This window comes from Acomys russatus, chromosome 30 (genome assembly GCF_903995435.1).
Source record: "Acomys russatus chromosome 30, mAcoRus1.1, whole genome shotgun sequence".
In the NCBI taxonomy this organism is placed as follows: Eukaryota; Metazoa; Chordata; class Mammalia; order Rodentia; family Muridae; genus Acomys; species Acomys russatus.
Window position 1 is genome coordinate 25144463 of NC_067166.1, and position 26105 is coordinate 25170567.

The 26105-nt window shown below is 41.8% G+C and overlaps 1 protein-coding gene across 1 annotated transcript in view; it reads left to right on the forward strand.

Annotated features, from left to right (window-relative positions):
* Adamts6 (ADAM metallopeptidase with thrombospondin type 1 motif 6) overlaps positions 1-22110 on the forward strand; it is a 255251-nt gene extending 233141 nt beyond the window's left edge. Inside the window, exons 22-25 of the mRNA XM_051172597.1 lie at positions 4427-4631; positions 8595-8771; positions 10626-10782; positions 21078-22110. Coding sequence (XP_051028554.1) covers positions 4427-4631; positions 8595-8771; positions 10626-10782; positions 21078-21187 — 649 coding nt within the window. The 3' untranslated portion in view covers positions 21188-22110. The remainder of the gene's footprint in view (positions 1-4426; positions 4632-8594; positions 8772-10625; positions 10783-21077) is intronic.
* Positions 22111-26105: the final 3995 nt, after the last annotated feature.

Consider the following 26105-nt stretch of genomic DNA (forward strand, 5'->3'; position numbering starts at 1 on the left):
TAGGTCCCTTGGTTTTGATGTTGGCTGCAGTAGAGTGTTTGTATGGTTATGTTTTTGCAACAGGGTAGTTATCTATTTCCTTGTAATTTTGGTTGTAGTTTGTCACTTTGGGTTGGAGTTTTTATTCTAGTAACTTCTGTAGAGCCAGATTTGTGGATAGATACTGTTTGAATTTGATTTTGTCATGGAATATCTTGTTTTCTCCATTAATTGTTATTGAAAGTTTTGCTGGGTATAATAGTCTGGCCTGGGATCTGTGGTCTCTTCAAGTTTGCAGGATCTCTGTCCAGGCCCTTCTGACTTTTATAGTCTCTGCTAAGAAGTCAGGTGTAATTCTGATAGGTTTGCCATTATATGTTACTTGGCCCTTTTCCCTTGCCATTTTTAATATTTTTGTTGTTTTTGTTGTTCTGTACATTTTGTGCTTTGATTATTATGTGGCAAGAGGATTTTCTTTTCTGGTCTATTCTATTTGATGCTCTGTAGGCCTCTTTATGTTTATATGCATATTTTTCTTTAAATTGGAAGTTTTCTTATATGATTTTGTTGAAAATATTTTCTGGGCCTTGGAGCCGGGGCATCTTCTCTTTCCTCAATGCCTATCATCCTCAGGTTTTGTCTTTTCATAGTGCCCTTGATTTCTTGGATGTTTTGTGTCAGGGGTTTTTCATATTTAGCATTTTCTTTGATGGTTGCTTCAAGTTCTACCATTGTATCTTCTACTCCTGAGATTCCTTTCTCCATCGTTTGAATTCTGTTAGAGAAGTTTGCCTCTGCATTACTTGCTTTCTTCTCTAACTTCTCTCCTTCCCAGCTTTCTTCTGTCTGTACTTTCATCATTGTTTCCATTTTCATCTTCAGATCTTGAACTTTTTTATTGATTTCCTTCAGCTGATTGTTTGTATTTTCCTGAATTTCTCCCAGTGCCTCTCTATAGGCCTCTTTAATGTCTTCAACCTGTTTGGCTGCACCTTCCTGCATTTGTTTATGGATTTTATTAGTTTCCTCCATTAGCATCTTCATTACTAAGGATTTGAGGTCGTTTTCTTGTGTTCCAATTGTGTTTGAGTTCTTAGGGTTGATTTCTTTGGGATAGCTGGGATCTGGAGATGCCATATTATTTTGGTTTTTGTTGTGTGTGGTTTAATACTTGCCTTTAGTCAGCTTGCTGTTTCTGATGTTGGGAGGTAGTTTCTTGTGTCCTTCCCTGAATCAGGCAGGTGACCTGGTTTCAGTTCCAGGGGACTTTACTCCACACCTGGGGCTCCCCACTGGGTCAGCAGAGGCCGGTGCTGGTGCTCTGCAGCCAAAGGATCAGTTAGAGGTAGTATAGCTAAAGCGGGTTATCCTGTCTTTGGCTAGGCTTTGAAAACTCTGCCCTCAGGTACTGGGGCTTTTAGGGCCTAGGCTCAGTCTACCCTAGACTGCAGGAAACCCGGCTGGCTTGTGAGGGTTGGCTAGGATTCTACCTGATCAGTCCAGGCTGTGGGACCTAGGTTCAGTCTCACTTGAGAGAGCAGATGCTGCCCTCTGGCCTGTGGGAGTTGTCTGAGCTTCTGCCTGATCCCTTCAGGTGGGTTCAGTCTCGTCTGGGTGTACATAGGCATGCCCCCTGAATTGCGGCAGCTGGTCTGGCTCCACCAGAACTTGTGGGAATGGCTCCCTGGGTTGGAGCAGGTGGCTAGGTTTCTGCCCGATCCGCTCTGCCTGGTTCAGACCCTCCTGAGAGTGTGGGAGCCCCTGCTGAGCTGTGGTGGCTAGGCACCTGCCCTCTCCGTTCAAGCCAGATCAGTTCTGCCCAAGTGTGCGGAAACAGTCCACTGGGAACAGTCCACTAGGCTGGAGGTTCCTAACCCCCATCCCTTTAGACTGTCTTGCCTTAGATCAGTCAACCTGAGTGTGTAGCTTTGGAGCTGTAGCTGGAGGGCATGTCCACATCTGCCTGAGCCCGGTGTGGGCCCTGGGTTCCTCTTTGGACTGGTGGGCCCAGATCCAGACTCTCAGTTTTCCCTGAGCCAGCCAGCTGTAATGCTGTTACTGTGTGGCCCACAGATCAGTCAGAGAGGGAGACAGAGAGCATAGGTGAGGCACACATGCTCACTGGGATTTGGATTTTGCGCCCATGTGGTCTCCAGCCCCTGGGGCTTTCTCAGGACTCATGAGTTGGTCTGAGGTCAGAACCACCCATTTTCCTGCATTTTCCGAGGCCCACGGCTCCAGGCTGGTGTTTTCTTTGCCCATCGTTCAGTCTCAGATACTGAGACCCTGATACAGTACATGGCAGCAGCTCACAGGTGGGTATGAGTCTAGACACTGGGGACTGGGCACCCATCCTCCTTGGACCAGTTGGGTGGCTGGAGGTCAGACCACCTATGCTCTGCACTTTATGGACCCCTGTCACCTAGGGCTCTTCAGGTTTTGTGGTTTGTAGTTCCCAGCTTGGCCCCTAGTCTCTGTCCTGCAGATCAGATACCCTGTGTGTTCGGTGCTGCCATCTTGGATCCTCCCACCAGGAGAACACTTTAAATCTCCTTTGGAAAATGACTTAACAGAGAAAAATGTGGTACTATCAAAAATTTTAATTCAACATTAAGTTATGATTTAAAAATGAATTTTAGGTCAAAAGTGTTTTGAGTTGGGAAATAATATTTATAAATGTCATTTTCCCTATAAATAGTGATAAAACAATTAATTTTGAGCAAAAGCCATTTTTACTTTGTGGGCTAAGTGTAGTAGTCCTCATTAGGGTGCTGGTACTCTGATGTCCCTAAGATATTGCCTTTCATATACAAAACCTGCACAGTGGACTTCGATCAGGAAAGTTATAAGAATTGCTTCTTAAGCTTTTTATATTCTTCTCTCTGGTGGTTTCATACCCAAGAACATATGACAGTTGCGTGGTTATAATCATAGGTAGAAGAAAATATCCTATGATGTATATTCTGTTTTCTACAGTGTTATAAATGAGATTCAGTAGAAATAGCAGTTAATGGGGAATCTAGTCTTTGTTTCAATGTTGCTCTTTTTATGGCTTTGGAGAACTATTTTTCTAACACAGGATCTTGGGGTTTGTTTGTTTGTTTTTTCTTTTTGTTTCCCCCTGTAGAATATAGAATACTTTAAACATGGTAGGCATTCAGCAAATGCTTATTAGAAACACAATACTTGTGGTGGCAAGTAATAAAACTTCAGTTGGGCTAACTTCAGTTTATAAGGCTTACATAGCAAAGCTCAGGAAAGTATCAGGGTAGACTTACTAGACTCATGGACAGAGACATCAGCAGGACGTCCAGTAACATGGCCATGAGTGGCTCTAACATGTGTTCTCATGCACCTTTGTGACAGGAAGTAAAAGGACCACTTTTGTTTCTGTTAAGATGTAAAAATTCTGAAGTAGAATTCTAATTGGCCAGAACTGGGTCCTGCTTCCCACTGGACCATTAATAGCATCCAAGAGAGTGACAGTGCAGACGTAGTACTAAAACCCCTTCTTGAAATTATACATGTGAGAGGTCACTGATGGCTTTAAACAGAAGAAAAGGGATGGCATAAATGTAGGCCATGCCTAAGACATTAGAGTTTCTTCCTCATCAACTGTAGGAAACAAAAAACTCTTGGTTTGTTTTTCTGTATTTCCATACAATTGGCTTAGGGCTCCACTTTTGCAGAAGAATATTATGGGTATAAATACCTGGCCTTTCTCTGTCCCTATAAGGACTATAAAATCCTCCTACCTTCATGAGAGTTTTTCCTAGAAGTTAGAAAACAAGTCCTCAGCTCCTTCGGAGTTTAGACTAGGATCCTCACTTCTAAGTGAAGTGGTTACAGTGTCACTATAATGAAAGTCTTCAGTGTTTCGTGCTTGTTACATTCCAGATTGCACTCAGTGGGGTATTTAAAACACCTGAGTTGTCATGTGCTCTTTATGCACACTCAGAAAGTCAAACTGGCAGCTTAAAATTGGCTTTAGTGAAATATTTAATATATGTATATAATTATGTATATTATAGATATGTAACATAAATGGCACAAATCACAACTCTGTCCCTACCATGGATAACCAATTGTTAAACATTTACCAGTATGTTCTAGCATGTTTTAAATATATTATTTAAATCTCATGGAAATCTTAGAGATTTTTTTATCTTCAGGAATTAATGTTAAAAAGCAAAAAGTTTTGACACTATATCATGTATTATTTGTTTGAACATAGTTTCTGTTCGCTTCAAAGCCTCCTGTTGCACTTTGGAAGGCAACTGAGTGTCAGCAAACAGCAATTTGCTTAATGGCTCTTGCATTTGCATCGTCATATCAACCACCACTGAGCTGTCAGCTTTTCTAGGGAAAGTATAAAATCCACTCAGCTAAAAGCCTCTCGGTGCATGGAAGACACTGCTTTCTGTCTTTCTCTCATGTCTCGCTTCAGGTGGTTCATTGGAGACTGGTTAGAGTGCAGCAAGACTTGTGATGGTGGGATGCGCACAAGGGCCGTGCTCTGCATCAGGAAGATTGGACCGTCTGAGGAGGAGACACTGGACTACAGTGACTGTTTAACACACCGGCCTATGGAGAAAGAGTCCTGCAACAACCAGTCGTGTCCACCTCAGTGGGTAGCTTTGGACTGGTCTGAAGTAAGGAAATCTGGGCCTGCGTGTTCTGAGATGTCTTAGTTATCAATATCAAGGCATTTAATACATCATAAGCACACCTGAGCATGGGTCTTAGGCTTAACAAGTAAGAACTGCCTAAAAGTGAATTTGCCCCTATTACATTTTATTATTGCTTGTCCAGAAGTAAGAGGCGTTTGAGGCAAGGAACTCAATGAGAAACTCATCATTAGTTTAATTGAGAAATACATGTAAAGTGAATTTGAAATAGCATTGTGGCGAGTACCCTTAGGAGCTGTTCTTCCTGGGGCCTCACAAACATGGCACCAGTGAGATAATTAAAACTGAAATTCAAAGAGAGCGTCAAGAACTTTTCTTACCTTGAAACATACTGGAAACCAAGACAGGCCTTTTCTAGGGTTTCATTTTGAAGGCCCGAGTGTTTTGTTTTGTTTTGTTTTGTTTTTTATAGGCCCAGGTTTTTTTTTTTTTTTCTATGTTTGATTTTTCCAAGCAGTACTATAGCTTATTACCTAAATTTTAGGTATGAGTTCTTTACAAATCAGTTGTAACTTGTGATAGAAATATCTATACTCTGTTAATTTGAGTGTTAAGGAGGGAGCACTTGCTGTAGTGCATGTGTAGAGGTCAAAGGACAACTTATAGGAGCTGGTTCTCTCTTTCTATAATGTGGGTCATCAGGCTTGGGGGCAAATGCCTTTACCAACTGAGTAATTTTCCTTGCTTACACAGCTTTAAATTACACATTTTTTTAAAATTGTGTATGTATATGTATAATGTGGGCTTACTCATGCCATGATACATACACAGAGTTCAGAAAACAACTGTGGAAGTCTTTTTAAAAACACAAAATATTGTAATACAGTGCCAGTAGATCCTGCGATTAGAGACAAGAGGATCACTGTGAGCTTGAAGCCAGCCTGAGCTTCAAATAAGTGAGTTCCAGATCAGCAAAAGGCAAAAGAGAGAAAAGAGGGAAAGGAACACAAAGATTGTACCAAATCATCCTTGAAAAAAGAAACAAGAAGAAACATTTGCCAACCAGAACAATAGTCTCATCTCACATTGCCATCGCATTTTTGTTTTCAAATGAAATCACCAGATACAATCCCTTTGAAGAAGGCAACCTTTAAATGGTGTTGAAGCATATCAGTAAATAAAAGGTGTCCTTCTGTACTTAACTCACACAGATAGTACTTACACTTCTTTTGGAATTCTTATTCTACCTAGCTGCTCTCTGAAGTGATGTTCTCAGAGGGCTTACAGAGCTTAGAGGCATCCCTGGAAGCTGCCTGCAGCACGTGTACATGCTGAGGACATTTTTAATCACCTGAGGATATCTCATTTAAGGTATAGGAGAAGGAAGTGCTGGCAAGTGGAGTGCACATGCTGGAGCCAGCACTGTCGTTTCCTCCAGATGACCTTGGGGCACTGTCATCAGCAGAGCATCATTTAGGGGGTGCTGACAATCCTGTCTAGTTGAACAGCTCTCTAGTGCCATTATGCTTTGGTCAAGAGGGAGGAAAAGGCTATTGTCTGCCGTTCCTGTTTATTTTGCAAAGATGGGTTTCCCTTTCCCTGCTTTTCCAGGAAGCCTGCTCTAAGTGGCCTAGTGTAAGGCAGGATAAACAGCATGACAGGCCCTCCTGGGAGTGGGTGTAGAGGGAAGCCCAAGCCTCTCTCCGCCTTAGAGGAGGAAAGCATCCCTCCTGGGGAAGAAGGCAGCTCTGGAGGGGAGCAGGCAATGTCCCATCTCTTTTTAAGCCAACCTTTAGAAAAATGCAGCCTATTTTCTTTTGACACACCCTTGAAGACCTCCCTGCTCTTTCTGCTCCCTCCTCTGACTGTCTGATGAGAAGGATTGCGGGACGGTTACCCTCTGAATGAACCTGTTGTGAGTGGTAGCCCTGCCTTTAGCATATTCTTAGAAGTGATCGCTTTCGTTTGATTTTATTATCACGCCTAAGTAGTACAATATTTAAAGACCAGAGTGGAGAGTCTGGCTGTAGACGTGAAGTGTTTGCGGCTAGCTCTGTAGGGCTGAGACCCAGTGTACTCACTGAAGAAGAGTGTGTGAACACTTCTCAGCTTTTGACTGAGAGCAAGTGGATGAAGAGTGTGCAGAAACGTACAGTAGTTCTCCTTTATCCCCCGGGACCCTCATGAGATGCTTTTCCTCTGAAGTTCATAAAGTGTATTGTGAGGTAAAAGCAGGAAGCAGAAGAATTAAGGAGCAGTGGTAAAACATCATGCGGGAAATGATATTTGCCTGAAATGTGATCCATGGTGGTGGAAATGGCAGAACGAACAAGGCCTGGTGGCTTATAGTGGAGGAGTGCAAGTATGGCAGCAACAGCAGCGATATAAGGGCATTGATTTGGCTGTGAAAATGGGTAATAGATGAAGATTTTGTCTCTTGATTTTAAATCCTCCTTTTACTTCCACTGAAGAACTGTGTGTCATCCTCCTTAAAAACACATCTTGATGAATCCTTTTCTAAGTTGGAGGAAGTGTCTTCTATTGCTGGATTCATTGCGATTAAGAGACTGCATGGAATCCACCTCAAGACTTTTCTCCTCTCTATGCCAATACGCCAGACTCAAAGACTATGTCTAATAAAACCATCAAAAGCCAGTGATGATAAAGCACACAGGAATTTAATTTCTGACCCACTCTCGTAAAATGTGGCATAGCCTTGTGTTCCCATGCCTGTCTCCTAAACAAGAATATAGGCTTTTGAGCATAGAGACTCTCATTTTTTTTTCCATGCCCCACTCCTCAAGTCCAGGTGATTCGTATAGAGCAGTGGTTCTCAACTTTCTTAATGCTGCCAATCCTTTAATACAGTTCCTCATGCTGTGGTAACCCCCAAACATAAATTATTTTTGTTGATTCTTAATAACTGTAATTTTGCTACTGTTACAATTGTGATGTAAATTTTTTGGAGATAGAGGCTTGTTAAAGGGATTGCGACCCACAGTTAGAAGCTCGGGAAATATATTTGAATTAAAGGTACAAATAGCAGCTTGCACTTGTGTGTCAGGCTCTCAGGAAAAAGAGAGAAAAAAGAGATTTGAAGGAAGGCTCCAGAGAACCACAGGATGTGAGTATGAGTCAGCCACTACATTGAGTAGGTGGTCTAAAGAAGCGTCTAGAGACAGGTAAAGGAAAGGAGTTTTGACGTAGGAAGAAGTGCTGTTTTGGGGGGCTGGAGAGATGGCTCAATGGTTAAGAGCACCGCCTGCTCTTCCAAAGGTCCTGAGTTCAATTCCCAGCAACCACATGGTGGCTCACAACCATCTGTAATGTGAGCTGATGCCCACTTCTGGCCTGCAGGTGTACATGCAGGCAGAGCACTGGATAAATAATAAATAAATAAACAAATCTTCAAAATGATGACCTCTTTTAAATAAAAATGTGCTGTTTTCTTGGTTTGAAGAGCAGGTGCCCAGTTCTTAATGTTTGTGACTTATGGACATGGAGAAGTGCAGGGGTATTTTGTGCAATAACCCTTTCCTGTAGGCATGTATTCTTGACAGCCACACTGTGGAAATAGTTGATCCCCTCTACCCCCAGCTTGCTCGACAAAGACATGTTCTTGTGGTCTACTAAAAGCATAAAAAGCTCCCTTAAAAGAATACACCCAGCAAGTAGGCTTCTGCATTCCAGAACTTAGCAGAATCTTATCACAGCTGAAGGAGGCCAAGGATAGGGAGGGATAGGAGAATAAACCTACCCCTAATAAAAGAAGGAAATGTTAGCCAAGAAAAGCAAACATTGCATTTAGCTCTTGAAGACCTTAGGGAAAAGATAAAAGTACTTCCCCTTAATCAGACTGTGAAGGAGCCTCACAGCTGAGAGCTTTTCTTGTGGTGTATTTTATACATACACAGTCTCCTCACACTTTCCTGTCTCTAAGTTGTTGTTGCTCAATATTTGTTGTTATTGTTGTTGTTGTTTTTCCAGTGTACTCCAAAATGTGGTCCAGGATTCAAGCATCGGATTGTTCTGTGCAAGAGCAGTGACCTTTCTAAAACATTCCCAGCTGCACAATGTCCAGAGGAGAGCAAGCCTCCTGCTCGCATCCGCTGCAGTCTGGGCCGCTGCCCTCCTCCCCGCTGGGTGGCAGGAGACTGGGGCCAGGTAAGGCAGGCAGACTGTGGGCTCCATCCAGATACAAACCAGAGCTTTCTGATTTGATCATTGTGAGGGCCTAAGATGCTAAGTGTGAGATCTGGCTGTGAAACTGCACGCACCATGGAGCCCAGCTGTGGACGCCTACCCACTTAGCCACACTCTCCACACCTGGAAGCATTCCACTCTACTGTGTTGTGGTTAATTTAGAAGTAGGGCCTAATAAATGCTTGTATAGTCCTAAAATTATTATTATTATGGTGGTATTTTCTAACCTGCTAGCAACTAATGAGAACACAGACACCTGATGTATTTTAAAATGAGCCTTTACCTGGATCAAGGCAGATGTTACCTCCTAAACTATCCTCCGTTATCTCCCAGTCTCCATCCCATGCCATGTGCTTCTACTAATTTCTATCTGTGCTACCTCCCATCCATAATCCCAAAGTACTTGCTGCTGTTGTTCATTTTAGCTATTGCTTTCCACGAGGAACTTGAGAGTCCTTTCCCTGGGCCACGTGGCTCTATTCCTATCCCATGGCAAGTCTCCTGCTTCCTCTTCCTGCACCCCTTCTCCTCTTTCCCAAGACTCTCCCTGTCTTCCCAAGCCCAGGAACCCTGGCCACACATACACCACACAACACAGATACACCACACACACAGAAGAAAGAGTCCTAGGCAGCCAGTGCTCATGGAGCACAGCAGTGCCTATACTCCTTTTGTGTTTTGCCTGGAAGATGTTCAATACCCATATAAACACTTTGCTCTGTGTCCAAGCCTATGAGAAGGAATGTGATCACTAAATAACCAAAGTTTGGTGCCTCTACAGAAATACTTAGTATAACTTACAAATCTCAAATGGAATATGCCTGATAAGATCAGGCATTCCATTGCTAACATTATTGAATTATTTGCAAAATGTTTCGCTGAGAGTTTAATGATACATAATTGATATTATACCATTTAAGTCCTATGCAGACGTGGTGACACGAACTGTATTTTAAACCAGGTTGTTATTACCTTCATGTTGCTGAAAAGAGAGGGAAGTGTGTTAACTGGTTAACACAGACTGTTTCTGAGGTGTATGTGGCTGATGATTCCTTAGAAAATTCAAGGTGCCATGCAAGCTCGTTTTTAAATGGTTATTTATATTAGTGCATGTGATGTGTATGTGTGATGTGTGTATGTACACACCTGTGCCACACTGGGCATGTAGAGGTTGTAAAGCAACTCTCTGGAGTCAGTCCTCTCCTCCCACCTCTAAGTAGGCTCCAAAGATAGAACCCAGGCCATGCAGCTTCAGGCACTGGACCAGTCCGCGCATCCCTGTCCCGGCTTTACTTCCACTGTAGCACTTTCCTTCTAATCCTGCCTACCTTGTTTGGGATAGTTATGATATCCCAAGAAATTGCCATCCATTGTCTTCTGAGGGATGTGTCGCTGCAGTTTTCTAGAACAAGAATGCAGAGCCTGAGGCTTGAAGCCACTTTCAAAGTAAAATGAACAAGTCCTACTCCTCTCAATAACAATTGCATGTGGATATTAAAGTCAGTATGTACAATAGTTAAAATATTGTCTTTTATTATCCCCAGATAAACAATGGGGAAATCAATATTTTAGGATATTTTTTGGCCTTTTGTTTTGTTTGGGGGGAGTTGTTTGTTTCTTTTTGTTTTGTTTTGTTTTCTGAGACAGGGTTTCCCTGTGTAGCCTTGGCTGTCCTAGACTCACTTTGTAGACTGGGCTGGCCTTGAACTCACAGAGATCTGTGAGTTGGGAGCCTCTGCCTCCCAAAGTGCTGGGATTATAGGCGTGTGCCACTACACCTGACTAATATTTTGTTTTTCATATCTCTGAATGTAGTGCTCTGCTCAGTGTGGCCTCGGACAGCAAATGCGAACAGTCCAGTGTCTCTCCTACACTGGCCAGGCATCTGTTGACTGTCCAGAAGCTGTTCGGCCTCCATCCATGCAACAGTGTGAAAGCAAATGTGACAGTGCTCCAATCTCCAGTACTGAAGGTGAGTATGCCTTGGTTAGGCCTTGATTCTCTATGACTCACTCTACTGTTCCCAACATTTGAAGAGTCCTCTATTTGGGCACCGTTTGTTCCAAGGATTTGTGGAAGCTGTTCTATGGCCTGCCCATGGTCAGGAAGACTGTTTTATCCTGATTCTCTTGCTGTAGGTTTAACTTTACGTCACTTGCTATCTGGAGAGAAATTTACTTGTCTATGAAATGAGACGTCAGAGTGGATATCTCTACAGTCATGTTTTGCTTAGAGTTCTGGTCAACCTTTGCCAGAACTCTGGATTTGCTCTTTAAATGACTACTATTCAAAATGAAAACATTTAACCAGGCTTGGTGGCTCACACTTACTTCCAATTCCTGACTCGGCAGGCTGACACACATGGATTGGAACAGTTTAGGCTACAGAGTGAGACTCCGTCTCCAAAAAGTCGAACAAACAAACAAACAAAAAGTGAGCCAGTAAAGATGGAAAATGTTTGGTTCTTTTTGGAAATGATAAAGAATGCTTCTATCAAGAGCTAATTCATATAATCTAGACATAGTGGCACATGCCTTTAATCCTAGCACTTAGAAGGCAGAGGCAAGCAGATCTCTGTGAGTTAAAGGCCACGCTGTTCTACACGATGAGTTCCAGGACAGCGAGGATTCTGTAGAGAAACTCTATCTAAAAACAAAAACAAGATAAAACCAAACAAAACAGAGTTAGTTCTTGCGATGCATATAATGAAAACATAGGTTTGAAACTGTGTGTTTTAAATACCAGATTCTTGATGTAGAGAAGTGAAAAATAACTACATGAAGGGTAATAAAGGAGGACAAAGGCCTTTATACTTTGAAATTTATTTTTCATACATTGAAAAAATCCTTCAATTAACAGCAGATGCTACCCAAAATCCTGAATTTTATCTTTCATTTAAGTAAAAATACTTTATCCATATAGGCATCATTAAAATTTGTTGGTGGTGCTATGTATGAAATGTTAGAAATCATCCAGAAAATGAAGGTAAATATGGCATAGTCAGGAATTTCAGGCTTCCTTCTTATATAAAATATATGCACAGGTTCACCAACAGCATCTGAAATCATGGATTTAAAATTTTTAAAGAGACCTAGCTATATGGCTCTGCTCTTAAAAGAAAAAAAGAAAAAAAAGAAAAAAACACCCATAAAGTCTGATAATTTTCTTTTTTTTTCTTTCTTTTTTTAAAAATTTTTTATTAATTTATTCTTGTCACATCTCAATGGTTATCCCATCCCTTGTATCCTCCCATTCTTCCCTCCCTCCCATTTTCCCCTTATTCCCCTCCCCTTGACTGTTCCTGAGGGGGATTTCCTCCCCCTGTATATGCTCATAGTTCATTTTTGTTTGTTTGTTTGTTTTGTTTGTTTTGTTTTTTTATTAATTTATTCATATTACATCTCGATTGTTAGCCCTTCCCCTGTTTCCTCCCATTCTTCCCTCCCTCCCATTTCTCCCCTTCTCCCCTCCCCTATGGTGGCACGCAGAGGAAGGATAGCTAGTTACCAAGAAGAGACTTGATATTCTGAGAGCATATATAGGGGGAGGAGGTCTCCCTCAGTCACAGACATAGGGGAAGTCTGATAATTTTCTAATGAAATGCTTACAAACCTCTTCAAAGGATGCCTGTTCCTTTTAGTCAGCTCTATCCATATTGAAGGGAGCCCTTGAAATTATGTTCATGACTTTAAAGTTTCTGTAGGATTTTATTTGGAGCAGCACGAGGATTTGGTGTGGTGTGTACAGAGAGAGAGGCCTTGCATCTTTGGCAAAAGTCTTTTGTTTAACTAAGACTCCACACAATACATTTGTTGTAATGTATGTTATATTTTTTAGAATAGAGTAGCTCTATCCTACCTTAATTTAAAGTCATAGTTTAAATTTGCAAACCTTTAGCTCTAACGCCATCTATTTTTGTTGTTGTCTCTATGATAAAGTATATCCTGGAAATGTAACTTTCCATTTCTCAAAAATAATTAAAAATGTTTAGTAAACAGAAGCTGTTTTCTTGAAAATAGATGTCTTAAATGATCTCAATGAAATCATCTCTAGCAAACACCTTTCAGTCATTGTAAGTTATTAGCAGCCCGCCTTTGGGTTTAGATCATTTTTATTTCAGAATTGGAAGATGCAAGGTTAAATGGGAGAGAGGATGTGATGAATTCATTAAACTACTCTGTGTATTTGACCCTTTAATTTCTCACATACATAAAAAAATCTTTCTGTATTATGTCTGTATAATATACAATCTTTATATAATCATCTGCAACATATTATTGTGGATAAAGAACTGAGGCATGGAGGCACAAAAAATGATGGTAATCTGTCCAGATTACAAGTCTAGGAAGTAGTAGCTACAGAAGGCAGGATTTGAACCCAGATTTGACAGAGCCTCAAAGCATGTCAATTTCCACTGTATTTATATGCTATCTTTTTTTTTTTTTTAACTGAGAAAGAGTTTTTCTATATATATATGCTGGCCTGGTGTTCATGACCTTTTTGTCTGTCTTCCAAACTGTGATTATAAGAGTATGCCTCTGTGTCCAGCTATTTTTTTTTTTAATTTAAAAAGAAAGGTAGAATGTGCTATGTGAAACAGTTAATATAAGTTCCAAGGGAGGCTCAAATGAAGATCAATGACTTTAACCTTTTGGATCGAGGCAGCCTGCACAGACTAAGTGGTCTGTGAGCAAACTATGGTGTATCTGTGGAGGAGCTCAAGGTGAACTCAGGAGAATGAAGGCAGGATTTGACTCTGGTCGTAAGTTGTCACCGACAGGGAAAAGGAATGAATAGATGCCATAGATGTCAAGAGAGGGCTTTACATAAGCGTAATGACTTGCTGAGGGGGGGAGGTCAGAGTGTAGAGCTTAGATATGCTCCTGAAGAAAACCTGAACGACTGACCAGTTTCTAGTTAAAGATGCAGTAGAAAGGACTGTGCTATCAGAAGAATTGGGCTTCCCCCAACTCCCAGGGAGACTGCTGGAAGCAGTTTAGCTCTGCCACTACAGAGCAGCTTAGGGGAGTTCTCTGAGGATCTACTTCCTCTGGGCTTCTGTGGATAAAATGGTCTATAGTTAAAACCTTGAGAACTGTTTTAACTACTGAGGCTTAGGTAATGCTCACTCACCTAGTCAACATTTTATTATGAAAATAATGTTTCAAATACACAACAAAGTTGAAGGAATGCTTCAGTGAATATGCACCATTTATTGCACTAACATTGTAGTAAACTTGCTTTGATTTAGACATGATCCATACTTGAAGGTGATAGGGGCTTGGGTTTTTTTTTTTTGTTTGTTTGTTTGTTTTGTTTCGTTTTGTTTACAATTTTACATATATACACCTTGCACACTGAAGACTCTCACTTCCACCACCCTACAACCGTTCATACTCGTCTCCCCCCACAAATCTCTCTCACATTCATGTCTATTTGTTTTGTTTTGTGGCCCACTGAGATTAATCAGAGCCATATGTGTGAGCATGGGTTTGGAACTATCCATTGGAGCCCAGTCAGCTCAGCAGACGGTACATGACTATAGACAGTGATTCTTTTTAAGAACATTCTCTGCTCATCCTGCCATTAATCCATTTACTCTGCCAGACACTGAGACTAGGGGTGCCACAAAGTGACATCCACAAAGACGGCATAACTTAGTAGGGATGGTGGTGTGCAGACTAACATGGTAAGCCGCATTTAGCAGGAATACAAAGAGCCTCCCCAAGAACACAGGGAGGATAGTGAACTGAAGCATCACGGGCACAGCGAATGGGATCTGGGCACTGGTTTGCCAACAGATTACCAAGGAGACGCTGGGATGTGGATATTCCTGGCCGAGGCAAGTATGTGCAGCCATAATGGAGTTTGAGTAACATAATCAATAAACAAGCACACAGAGACTTTTTTTTTTAATGGAAGGAAGTTTAAGCCAATCAAAGACAGTCAGAGAAAGAACCAGAAGTAGGGCATCAAGAAATTAAAATAGTGAAAGGAAATGGGAGACGGAAAAGGCAGTGCAGTTTACTGTGTCCAACATCTGCTTTTGTTCTTTTCTTTCTGAAAGCCGTCAGTGAAAGGTTGACACTCCATAGGCAGGATCCTGACAGGCTTGACAGGCTGCCACTGTGAGGGCAACACCACCGTGCTGCCAAGAGTGAGCTATAGACAGCCTGGGTACCACTGCATTTCAAATACTAAGTTTCTCAAGTGCACATGGCAGCTGGGTCTAGCCCATTCAAGCTCACCTGAAATTCTACCTCCAAATGCCATTTTATTCATTGTTCATGCAGTTTCAAGTTTCCTTATAGGGTATATGGGGAATATTTTCAGCTTCTCAGAACCACAGGGCATCTAGTATTTGTTGCAGGCAGATAGTGACTCATGGTGTGCCATGAGCTAGTAATTAACCCAGGAAGGCTGTGAGCAGTAAATGTTGGTCTACCAGCTTGAGATGTCACATGGTGGCTGTTCTGGGTCTCAGTTTCTCTCAGACACACTTCTCTGAGTAAGTCTAGGCAGCTCCACAAATCACATAACAAACATCTATGAAATAAATAGCTACAGAATTTAATCCTTAATATAGAATCTGAGGTATGAAAATCAGTGAGAAAAACAAGAAAGGTCATTTGAAGACTTCAGTTCAAAGGAAACGGGCAAGACCTGGATTTTTGTTCTTACCGTCATCACTTCAAGGAGCTCCTAATCCATTCAGCACTCCTGTCTGTTGAGTTTTGAGGAACCCTGAATATGAGTTGGGATTATGCCATCTTGAGGTTGAATGTGGGTGGTGTACAAGGGTAAGCCTGAGGGAAGGGAGAAGAGGAAGAGAGGGAGGGAGACAGAAAGCACTCATCCATGACGGCTGCTATCATCCTGCCTCAGGGGCTTGTTAGCTCATCCCTTACTACCTAAATGCATCAAGTGTCAAAGCTCTAGCATGGTTTTATCTGAGCAGGCCCCTGGCACCAGCTCCTCAACCGCATGTCCATGCCCCTCTTTGCTCTCCATTTCTTGCTGGGCTCTCCATTCCCATGGACAAGTTGTCAGGAGCTGATGCTATTTTTTTTTTTTTAATTCAAAAGATAAATCTTAGATGCGCTACTTGTAGCTCCACTTACTATACTCTTCCCAATCTCACAAAGAAGTTACAGGTCCAGAAGAGATGCATTCTATCTGTATTCATCCTGTCTGCACTGTATGCATGCTGAATGTTCCAACTTGTTCATGGAAATCTCTTATTCCTGCTCTAAACACCGCATGAGTTATTTTCACTGTAAACATTGCATGACAATTTTCTTCAGGGCTGAGGTAGGGAATAATAAGAGGAGAGACAGAAATGTTTTCTAATATCCACACAGTGAGGCCCTCTTGCTCTAGAGTAGAAAAACAATAGAAAGAAGGTTTTTCTCCCTAAAGTACACTTAGCCAGTACATGATGATATAGAAGACAAAATCAGGTTCTCTCACCTTAAATTCTATGATGTTCTGGCTTGTATCCTACTGTTTAAAAGGCAGCAGAAGAGCAGCCCAGTGCTAGCACATCTGCCTGTAATGCAGAAAATACAATAGTAAAGACCAAATCTTTAAACAGACCAAATACAGAAAACATTATGCCCTCCCCTAAACCTCAAGAATCTATTTTAATACTTTTTCTAGAACATCGAAGAGCATTCAGAAATTAAGGCACATTTCTGTTGTAATTTTTTTACTTCAATGGGAAAATGTAATTTATTTATTCATTTTTTATGTTTCACAAAAATCTGCCTTATTGTGATATAGTCAGGCCATATGGTAGAACCGTTTTTTCCCCAAGACAGGATTTCTCTATGTAGCCTTGGCTAGCTTGAACTTGCTTTGTAGATCAGACTGGCCTCAAATTCACAGATATCCACTTGGCTCTGTCTCCCAAGTGCTGGGATTACAGGCTTGTGCCACCATGCCCAGCTTGAACTAATTTTAAAAAACAGGAACTGCCAAACTCACTTCCATAGCAGCTGGATTAGTTTATATTCCCAGCTATGCCACTCCTGGGTATTTAACCAAAGTACTCCAAGTCAACATATCACATCAAGCCTTGGACATCCGTGTTTATTACAGCAACTAACAATAGCTAAGTTACAGAACCAACCTAAGTCTCCAACAGCAGAGGGATAGCGCGCACGCGTGTATGTGTGTGTATGTATGAACAAATCTATGTCATGAGTAGGGAAATGGGTGAAACTGGATATAATCACAGTAAGTGAATCAAGCCAGTCTTAGAAAGACAGATATCATATATTTTCTATCACTGGTGGTTTACAAATTTTTAAATAGATATAAAATAATTTCTATTATATGACATGAAAATGGAAGCCAAAACCTCTTTAAAAGCAAAGGGGACTAACAGAAGAAGGAAGTAAAAGGGAAGAAGATAGACAGGGTATATGTTTAATGTGCAGTACATACTTGTATGGAGGTATTTTTATGTAGCACAAACCTTATTTAATGAATGCCATGCCCAATGAAAATTGTTTTAAACTTTAAGTTAATGGTGTGACACATTAACTCAAGATTAGAAGACAGGAAACCATTTCATAATTTTAACATGCTTTGAGAATGAGGAGGGGGTAAGTTTTATAATTAAGACCTCTCAAATATTTCAGCAGTGTGTCATGTCAAAGCAGCCCTGTCTTGCCAAGCTAGAAATCACCTTCTCTTTAATCCCAGTTTAGATATTTTCAAGATTCTATTCCAATTTCTATAATAATGGGGCTTTAAGACTTTTACATCTGTCACCAACTGTTTACTCATGTAAGTATGATGAGAAAGTTAGGAAGGGTAATTCAGTCAGCCCTGAACGCTATGACCTGGAAGCATCCTTCTTTTCTCCCAAACACTCCTCCCCTTCTCTAAGAAGGCTGACCAAACTCTCAAAAGTTACAAGACCTGGCTATGACACCCCACAGGCTGCCTTACCACTCTGTCAGCTATAACAGAGACCTACAAAGTAGACACATTTTCATTAAAATGCCAAGAATGCTGCCAAAACAAGAGTGGCTTTGCAGTTGGACAAAGCTGAGGTTTGACCCCAGTCTGTATAGTGCCTAGCTCTGTGACCCAGCATGAGCTCTAAAACCTTTGTGAACTCAAGCTTTGCCGTCTATGTAAAGCTGACATTCCACATACTAAAAGGATTAGATATAAAAGTATAAAACTGCCTAAGGTTATGCCTGACATAAAGGACGTGCTTGATAAATTACACTGTTTAGTCTGTTACGACATTAAGCTCTTGTGGAGTTAAAAGACTACATAAATAAAAGGCTGGCTGTGGCTGGGCTTTGGTGAATATACTTTCATCAATCCAAATGTGTAATGAACTGATTTTTCTAGTCACAACAGTTCCTAGAAGGCAAAACCAAAGAGTAGGAACTGGATCTTCCACATGGTCCTGCTTAGGAGCTCCACACTGCAGCAATGCCCTGTGTAACCTAGGTGTGTCGGCAAGGTCTGCTGTCTGAGCCTTGGCCATCCTCAGAGCTTGCCTAGGGCTTTCCTGGCTGCTGGCTGCTGGCTGCTGGCCCCGTGGTCTGCCTACACTGTTTAATAGCTTTCTGTTAATTTGCTGTCTGCCCTTCCTGGCAGCCTGTGCTCACCTGACAGGTTTCAGAGAAATGATGTATGAGGCTGTTGTCAGTGCCAGGTGCCGTTCGGAGAGGTACCAAGCTATGGCTTCCTGAGCTGGATGCCATAGCATGTGCTTCCCGTTGTATGCATACTTTGCCAAATGAGCAGGGCTTCTGCTGGTCTTCTGAGCGTTAGAGCTGCTGGGTAGTTTAACAAAGGACAAGCGAATGTTAGAAGAGCAGAAGCAGAGCTCGCCCCAGACTCACTGACCTCACGCCTCTGGTCCTTCTGTGCTCCCTCACAGTCAGCTCCTACTTCTCTTAGCTTGGTCCTGCTTCTAGGGCCTGATAATCTTCCGCTTCCAATAAAGTTAGTTGAGAAGTAACTTAGCAAAGGTATTAAGAAGTCTGGAGAGGGACACCCTGGGCTAGTACCCCCACCCCACCTCTGCGCTGACTAGGTATTGTGCGGGGCCTCCACTTGCAGAAGAAAGTTCAGAGTCCAGCACCCACCTATGGAAAAACCCTCCACTGTTTATATTTGGTGGGTAGAGAGAGGGGAATTTACATATACCCCACTTCCCCATTTTATTCATTATACTTTTGTTTGTTTTGTTGATGGGTTTTGCTTTTTAAGACAGGGTCTCTCTATGTAGCCTTGGATGTCCTAGACTCGCTCTGTGGACCAGGCTGGCCTCGAATTCACGGAGACCCACCTGCCTCTGCCTCCCGAGTGCTGGCATTCCAGTTGTGCGTCGCCATGCCTGGCTCATTATACATTTTAAAAATCAGTTCATGAAGTCTGAATCAAAGGGTTTAAAAGTTTGTATTTACTCATATTTTGTTCAACTCACAGTTTTCCTGATCCGGCCTGTCTTCCAAAAATGGAGTCATGATTCTCCTGATAAAGTAGTGACCCAGAGAATATTGCTTTCCAAACTGATTTGTGTCTTTGGGGCACTATTTTCTCAGTAGCAGTTGAAATACTGTATCTTCATTGATAAATCTAACATGCATCTTGCTTCCTTCTCAAAATTAGGCAAAGAGGACACAGTAGCAATTCTGTCTCCTACATTTCCTCTCCACTCTATGGAAGAGGGTATATAGAAGGCTCTATCATCTGATTTCCTTTTTTAGTGCAAGTTTAAAGGCATGTTTATGCTCCTCCTCACCATCTTTCCATACAACCAAATGTACTGAGATTCATAATATAAACTTTTCTGATCAAAATTCTAAATATCGCCGGGCGTGGTGGCGCACGCCTTTAATCCCAGCACTTGGGAGGCAGAGGCAGGCGGATCGCTGTGAGTTCGAGGCCAGCCTGGTCTACAAAGTGAGTCTAGGATGGCCAAGGCTACACAGAGAAACCCTGTCTCGAAAAAACAAACAAACAAAAACAAAACAAAAAAAAAAAAAAACAAAAAAAAACCAAAAAACAAAATTCTAAATATCTTTCTCTTTTGTATTGACTCTTGAGTAGGGGCCTTAAAAGTGGCAGAGTTCGTAGCTTTAGAAAATTAGAGGGTTCCTGTTTCAAATGCTAAGACTTTGCTGAAAGAGCCTTTACAGTGAGAGCATAAAGAGGAGCTAGGAACGCCCCCCTTGTTTTGTACTCAGCTTTCCATGCTTGTTGCATGCTTTGGAATGCTAACAGATATCTGAAGTCAGGACAAAACAAACAAATAACACACGTTATGCTACACTGGACGGTGCCCAGGCCTACATGAGTCTGAATGGCCTTACATGGTTGTCCCATGGTACTTCAGTAGAATCAGATGGAAAACCATGAAATTTTAATTACTATGTCCACAAATATTTTAAAGTCTCCCAAATAAAATGACCATAATAGAGAGGAGTCACCTTGTGCAGTAGTGCCTTGTACTGATGGAAGAGGAATGTGTGGCTCCTGTGATCACAGGCTGGTGTACTCAGTCCGACCATTGCCAGCAGCCCCTGTGGGAGAGGGGAAAGTCACCCACTCACCTTCTAGCTGCGAGAGCTGCAGACTGCAACTGTGGCAGTTCTAGCACTGATGGGAAAATGCATACAGGAGCAAAGAAGGCTGTGTTGTCTCACTTCCAAATTAAGAGAAGACATTTCTACATGTTTCCCTGGCCCATAGACTGCTGCCCTTTGAGGCCAGTCCCTCACAGATTTCCTCTTTGTGTAGTCAAGTTGCTGACTTCCTAGGCCACTGTCAGCAATCCTGTTCATGAAGAGTTCTGGAGAGACACATGGACCTTTGTATCAGACAGTGCAACTCATGTTTGATTGTGGATAACCTTACATGCTGAATAAAAATAACCCTTGAGAAAGAAGCAATAAAATCACTGTAAGAAAAATGACTCATGTTTCCAAGATGTCTAAAGTGATCATTCATCCCAGCAAACGGTAATTCTTTCAAGACACAGTGGGCATGCACCACACTTAACAATAGTCTGGAAGAAAAGCCTTGCATTTTTAAAATTATGTTAAAATATACCAAAAGAATGTTTCTGGTAGGTTGTTCCAGACAGTGTGCTTAAAAGCAAAATTTTTTAAAAAATCACAGGCACATACAAATGAAGGTGGATTGGCCAGAGGGGTCCTTGCTAACTGGGCAAGCTTATCAGCATGTTTATGTGACTCTAATTGTTTTCCACTTTCTGCCTCCATTTGTTAGAGTGCAAAGATGTGAACAAAGTGGCTTATTGCCCACTGGTGCTGAAGTTCAAGTTCTGTAGCCGAGCATACTTCAGACAGATGTGCTGTAAGACCTGCCAAGGACACTGACCCTCGGAAAGCCGAAGAGTCCTGACATTTCATCGTGGAAATGCATCCATCGAAGAGAGCCACCCAGAGGAAGCGGCCTGACGCCCTTACAAAAGCATTACCCTGTGGAAAGTGTAACCACTGGTCAGCCCCAGCTGACAGGATTGCAATATTATTTTAACTTCTGTGAAGTGGGATGTATTGATCCAAAGTGCTGGACATGGTATTGGGAGGGAATGCCAGATCTGAGAGATGCAAACAACACAGGGGGACTCGCTTGCTGTGGAACGTTTGTGTTCTTTCGAGTAAATTAATAGCCTGTTTACCTCCTTGGACCATTAAGAAAATTTTTATTATGGACTTAGCAATGACACTGAATCCATTTGTATTTAAGACTGTTTTAAATGTAGTTAATTATGACTTGGTCAACTATGGTAGTAGAAGAGACTCAGAATTCTTAAATCATAGCTTAAAAATATTTACTATACTTTATCTCAACACAATAGCACCACAACTTAAATTATAAAATGGGCTTTGAACTGTAATTTAAGAAACAATTATAAACCAGAAGTAATGAAAGTTTGTATTATTTTTCTTTATCCCACTTAATTTCCTTAGGAATGACCCCTGTTCTGAGCACTGCTGTGAGCCATGTATAAAACTCTATTGAACTCGACGGTGAGGGACTTGGTTGGAAGCCGTGCAGCAATTGCTGCAGCTGTGCAAGTCTATAAACTCAGTGCTGAGCGACTGTGGCCAACTTGCCATTGTGCGAGCGAAGCTGAGATTTCCACTAAAACTTTAAGAGGAAAACATTTTCAACTTCATGTAGAAGCCAGACCTAGGGGATGGCAGAGACGGAAGTCCCAGGCCCTCTGCAGCTGTCACACGGGATGCCTTACTTCTTCTTTGAGTCACCCTGACTCCTTAGTGTTTACATCCCCACCAGCCACAGATCAGCTTCTGCCCTGCTGGGCTGTTGCACGCATGGTAAGCTTATGGAGATGATGCCATGCAAGAGATAGGCTGGCTTAGTAACAGCCAGGCGGGCCCTTTTGTGATTTGCTGACAACACGATGGGTTCCAGATGTCCCTTCTTTGATATGTAGAAGGGCATTTATTTATATGAGAGCAAGTGTGTACGTGTGTGTGTGTGTGTGTGTGTGTGTGTGTGCGCGTGTGTGTGTGTGTGTGCACGTGCAGGTACTCCCAAGTGTGGAGACAGGTGAGTTTGCTTGAATATAGCTGTGCTATTTCTGTGGGGTTTAAAGTAGGGAAGGATAACAACCAAAGAAGAAAAGCTCACGAGGAGAGGTCACACAGTATAAGTTTAATAGTCGCTTGACCAAGTACTTTTTGTGAATATTCTGAATGGCAGTTGTGAGACTCGATTTCCTGGGCAAGCCGAGCTCTGCAGTCCTATCTTCCTGAGTTGAGATGACTAGCTTAGGTCTTCCCATCTTCAGGCTTCACAACTTGGCCATCAAAAGACCCGACAACCCGCTGATTTGTTTATATTACTACTTTGTACTTGAACACTTGTAGCTTGGGGTGGGTTTTTGGTGAATGTGCTTTGTGTCGAGCACACCTCCTTAGTCCTTCACTATGTGTCCCACGCATACACCATCATCTAAAACACAAACTAAATGGCTACGCTGTAACAAATAGAATATTTTCATTTAAGAGCATGTCTCACTTATATCTACCACTGTGCTCTGAAACGATACTTCAGTGTGTCACGTATGTGCTGACCTTAGAAGACACGCTGTCACCAAAGGCCCCCCTCCGCTTCTGGCTCACCGCGTACAGCTGGCCTGGGTGTTACTCCACACTCCAGTGTGACCAGCCGCATCTCATTCCTTGCTTCTCTCTCAATACCATCCCTGAGTTTTCCAGAGGAGGCTCTCAAAGATACAAAACACACAGCCAAGACCTCCATCTAACTGAGAAGACCAGCCCAAGTGCCATTATTACAGCCATTAAAAGAAAGCAGCCCACAGAAGCCTGGCCCAGACTTGAATTCCCTTGGTCCTTTCCAGAGGACAGTTAACTTGGTGCTAATGTGCCCTGGTGAAATAAAGGATGGGTGATTGCTGCGGCAGTTTAGACACAGGCTTGCTATCCAGATCTGATTTGTACCGACATAAATAGTAACTCATGTTTTTATTCCAAGAAGATTTCTTACAGTACTTGTAAAGAGCTGTATTTACCTCACTGGGAGCTAACGTCACAAGGGCTGACCCAGGTACTGTGCAGGACCTGCCTCTGCCACTGCTAGGGGCAGAGATCAGCCTGTGCTCTCTCCAGGAAGTACACGGGCACTGAGAGCAGGCCATGGCCAAGGGCAGTGCAGCCTTCCGTGGGAGAACAAAGCATGGATAGAACAGCATGCAACATTTTCAATTAGACCCTGAATTAGACCCTGAGAAGGTTAAATAAAACAAAAGGCATCTTCCATAATGCATTGCAACACCAAAGCTACTGCAGCCATCTCTGTCCTGCATGCCGACAGTGAGATCATCAGCGGAGGCTGGGCTGCCCTGGCAGGCACTCCAGATGTTGTGAGCTATGTTGACTACTTAGGGTACCAGGGTACCCATGGCTGGGAGCAGTGTCTGCACTGGTATAAAGGCCTACAAAAAAAAAAAAAAAAAAAAAAAAAAAAAAAAGGAACGTTAAATGTACCCAAATGGTTGAACCCCTAAAGACAGGTATGAATTCCCAATAGTCCATATCATTAGGAATTTATGTATTTGAGTGAATGTCTTATAGATATCCTTAATGATCCAGATCAAAATTACATTTGTATTATTGTGATTAGTTGTTGCTTATTATGTTATACTCAGTATTAATGTGGTACACTGTTACTATTTTTGCTTTTGTAAATTATATTCTAATTTATTGCCATGTTTCCTAACACCTCTCCTTTATTCATTCCCCTGCTTGTAATGAAAATGAGAGTCATTGTAACACTTGATGGAGTGAAATTTCATACCAGGCACAGATTTTTTTTTTAAAACATAGATAATTCAGTAAATAATAAAACTTCAGCTTGTAAAAATGATGCAGATGAAATTGTCTGTTTCCTGAAAAGCTTGAGCTAATCCCTTGTGATACCATCCCTAGTCTAAATGGCTCAGACAGTGCCACTGTGGAGGGGTTTGCCGTAATCTTATCACGTCTTCAGGGACTGCATTAGCTCTCATAAATGCAAAAGCTACCCCTGCAGAATAGCTAGCCACACACCAGAAGGGAGTCCACGGCCACTGCCACACACCAGCATTCACCAGTGGACAATTTCACCCTCTTCTTTCCCTCCTTATAAGTTATTCATTTTATTAAAGATACACAATAGTTCACTGTGCAACAAGTACTGAACAACAAACTCATACCTGAAGGATTTTTCTACGATGGCCCCACTGGTGTGCAGACACATGGTGGGCATGCTTTTTTGTCTTCAGACATTTCCTCCTGGGCTGAAGATGATACAGAAACCCATGACCCTATTTAATGCTTTCATAATAACTTCATCTGTTAACTCAGAAGACATGAGTGTCTGAACATGATGCTGTTTGACTATTACCACCCCATGCTCCATACATACATGTGCACACTAAAATAAATCTAATTTGGCCAAGCATGGTGGTAAATATTTATTATCACCATGCTTGGTAGATTGAGTCTGCTATGTATAAAGACCCTGTCTCAGAATAACCAATCAATCAGTCAATCGATCAATCGATCATCATTAAGATTAAGCCAAATGAGATGATTGGGAATGTTTTCCCTAGGCTAACCTAAGCCCCAAATTTAATATGAACATTCAATTGATGAAAAGATGATGGAAACCAGCCATTTAACCACAAGCTCCATTTGCAAAGTATAAGTCTAGTAGGACTGGGAGAAGGGAAGGGACGAGATTCTCATTGGCTTAAACTCTGCGACTGTAATAGACATATTTTTGTACTTCAAGCATCAGTGAGATGTTTCTTCCTTTCTGCCGCATCTGTACCATGTTATCCTGCTATGGTACTGGCTCTCAAAAGGCTCTCCTACTTCCTAGGAGGCACTAGTCAAACTCGTAAGCCATTATCAGCTGAAAAGCAGGGTATTTGCACAAACAAATTAAAAACAAACTTACATATTGATTTGGATAGCAAAGTGAATTTGAATGGCTGGCATACAATTCATTCTTTTTTAAAGAAAAGGAGAAAGAAATTTAGAAAGAAGAAAAAAAAAAACTTAGCCCAGGAGAATTGGAAATTCTAAATAAGCGGCCATAGTACAGGCATCAAATCAGTCCCTGGATAGAGAGTGACAGATAGGTAATCCATACTTGGAATTTTTTCAACTTTTATTGATTCTTTGTGAATTTCATATCATGCAGCCCAATTCCAATCATGTCCCTATCCCTCTATACCCACCCTTTGCAACGCATCCCCTAAAATACAATAAAACAATAAATAAATAAAATTTAAAAGTCTTGCTGTGGAAGCTGTGGTGTATCACACAGTTGCCGTTTTGCCCAAACAGCTTTACTTGCAAAAGTTCATTGCAACGACTCATTGGTGTGGTTCGAGGCCTCTGGTTTTGCTGCCCTATCAATACTGGACCTGCCTTAGGGGCCCCTCTCAGACACCCTGTTGTTTCCCTGTGTCACTGAGCAGGAGAGCTGACTCTGACGGCATGAGCACCTGAGAGCCAGTCCTTTCTCTTTTTTTTTTTTTTTTTTTTTTTTTTGATGAAAAAGTAAAATGGTTTATTCTGCTTACATATGAATGCCCACAGGAGTATTATTCAAATAGCCAAAGACAATAACTCAAATGTCTACAAACTGAGGATTGAATAAACAAAATATGGTATATTCATATGAAGGAATATTATCCAGCTATAAAAAGCTGTGAGGTAATAGTGCTAAAACATGCTATAACATGGAACA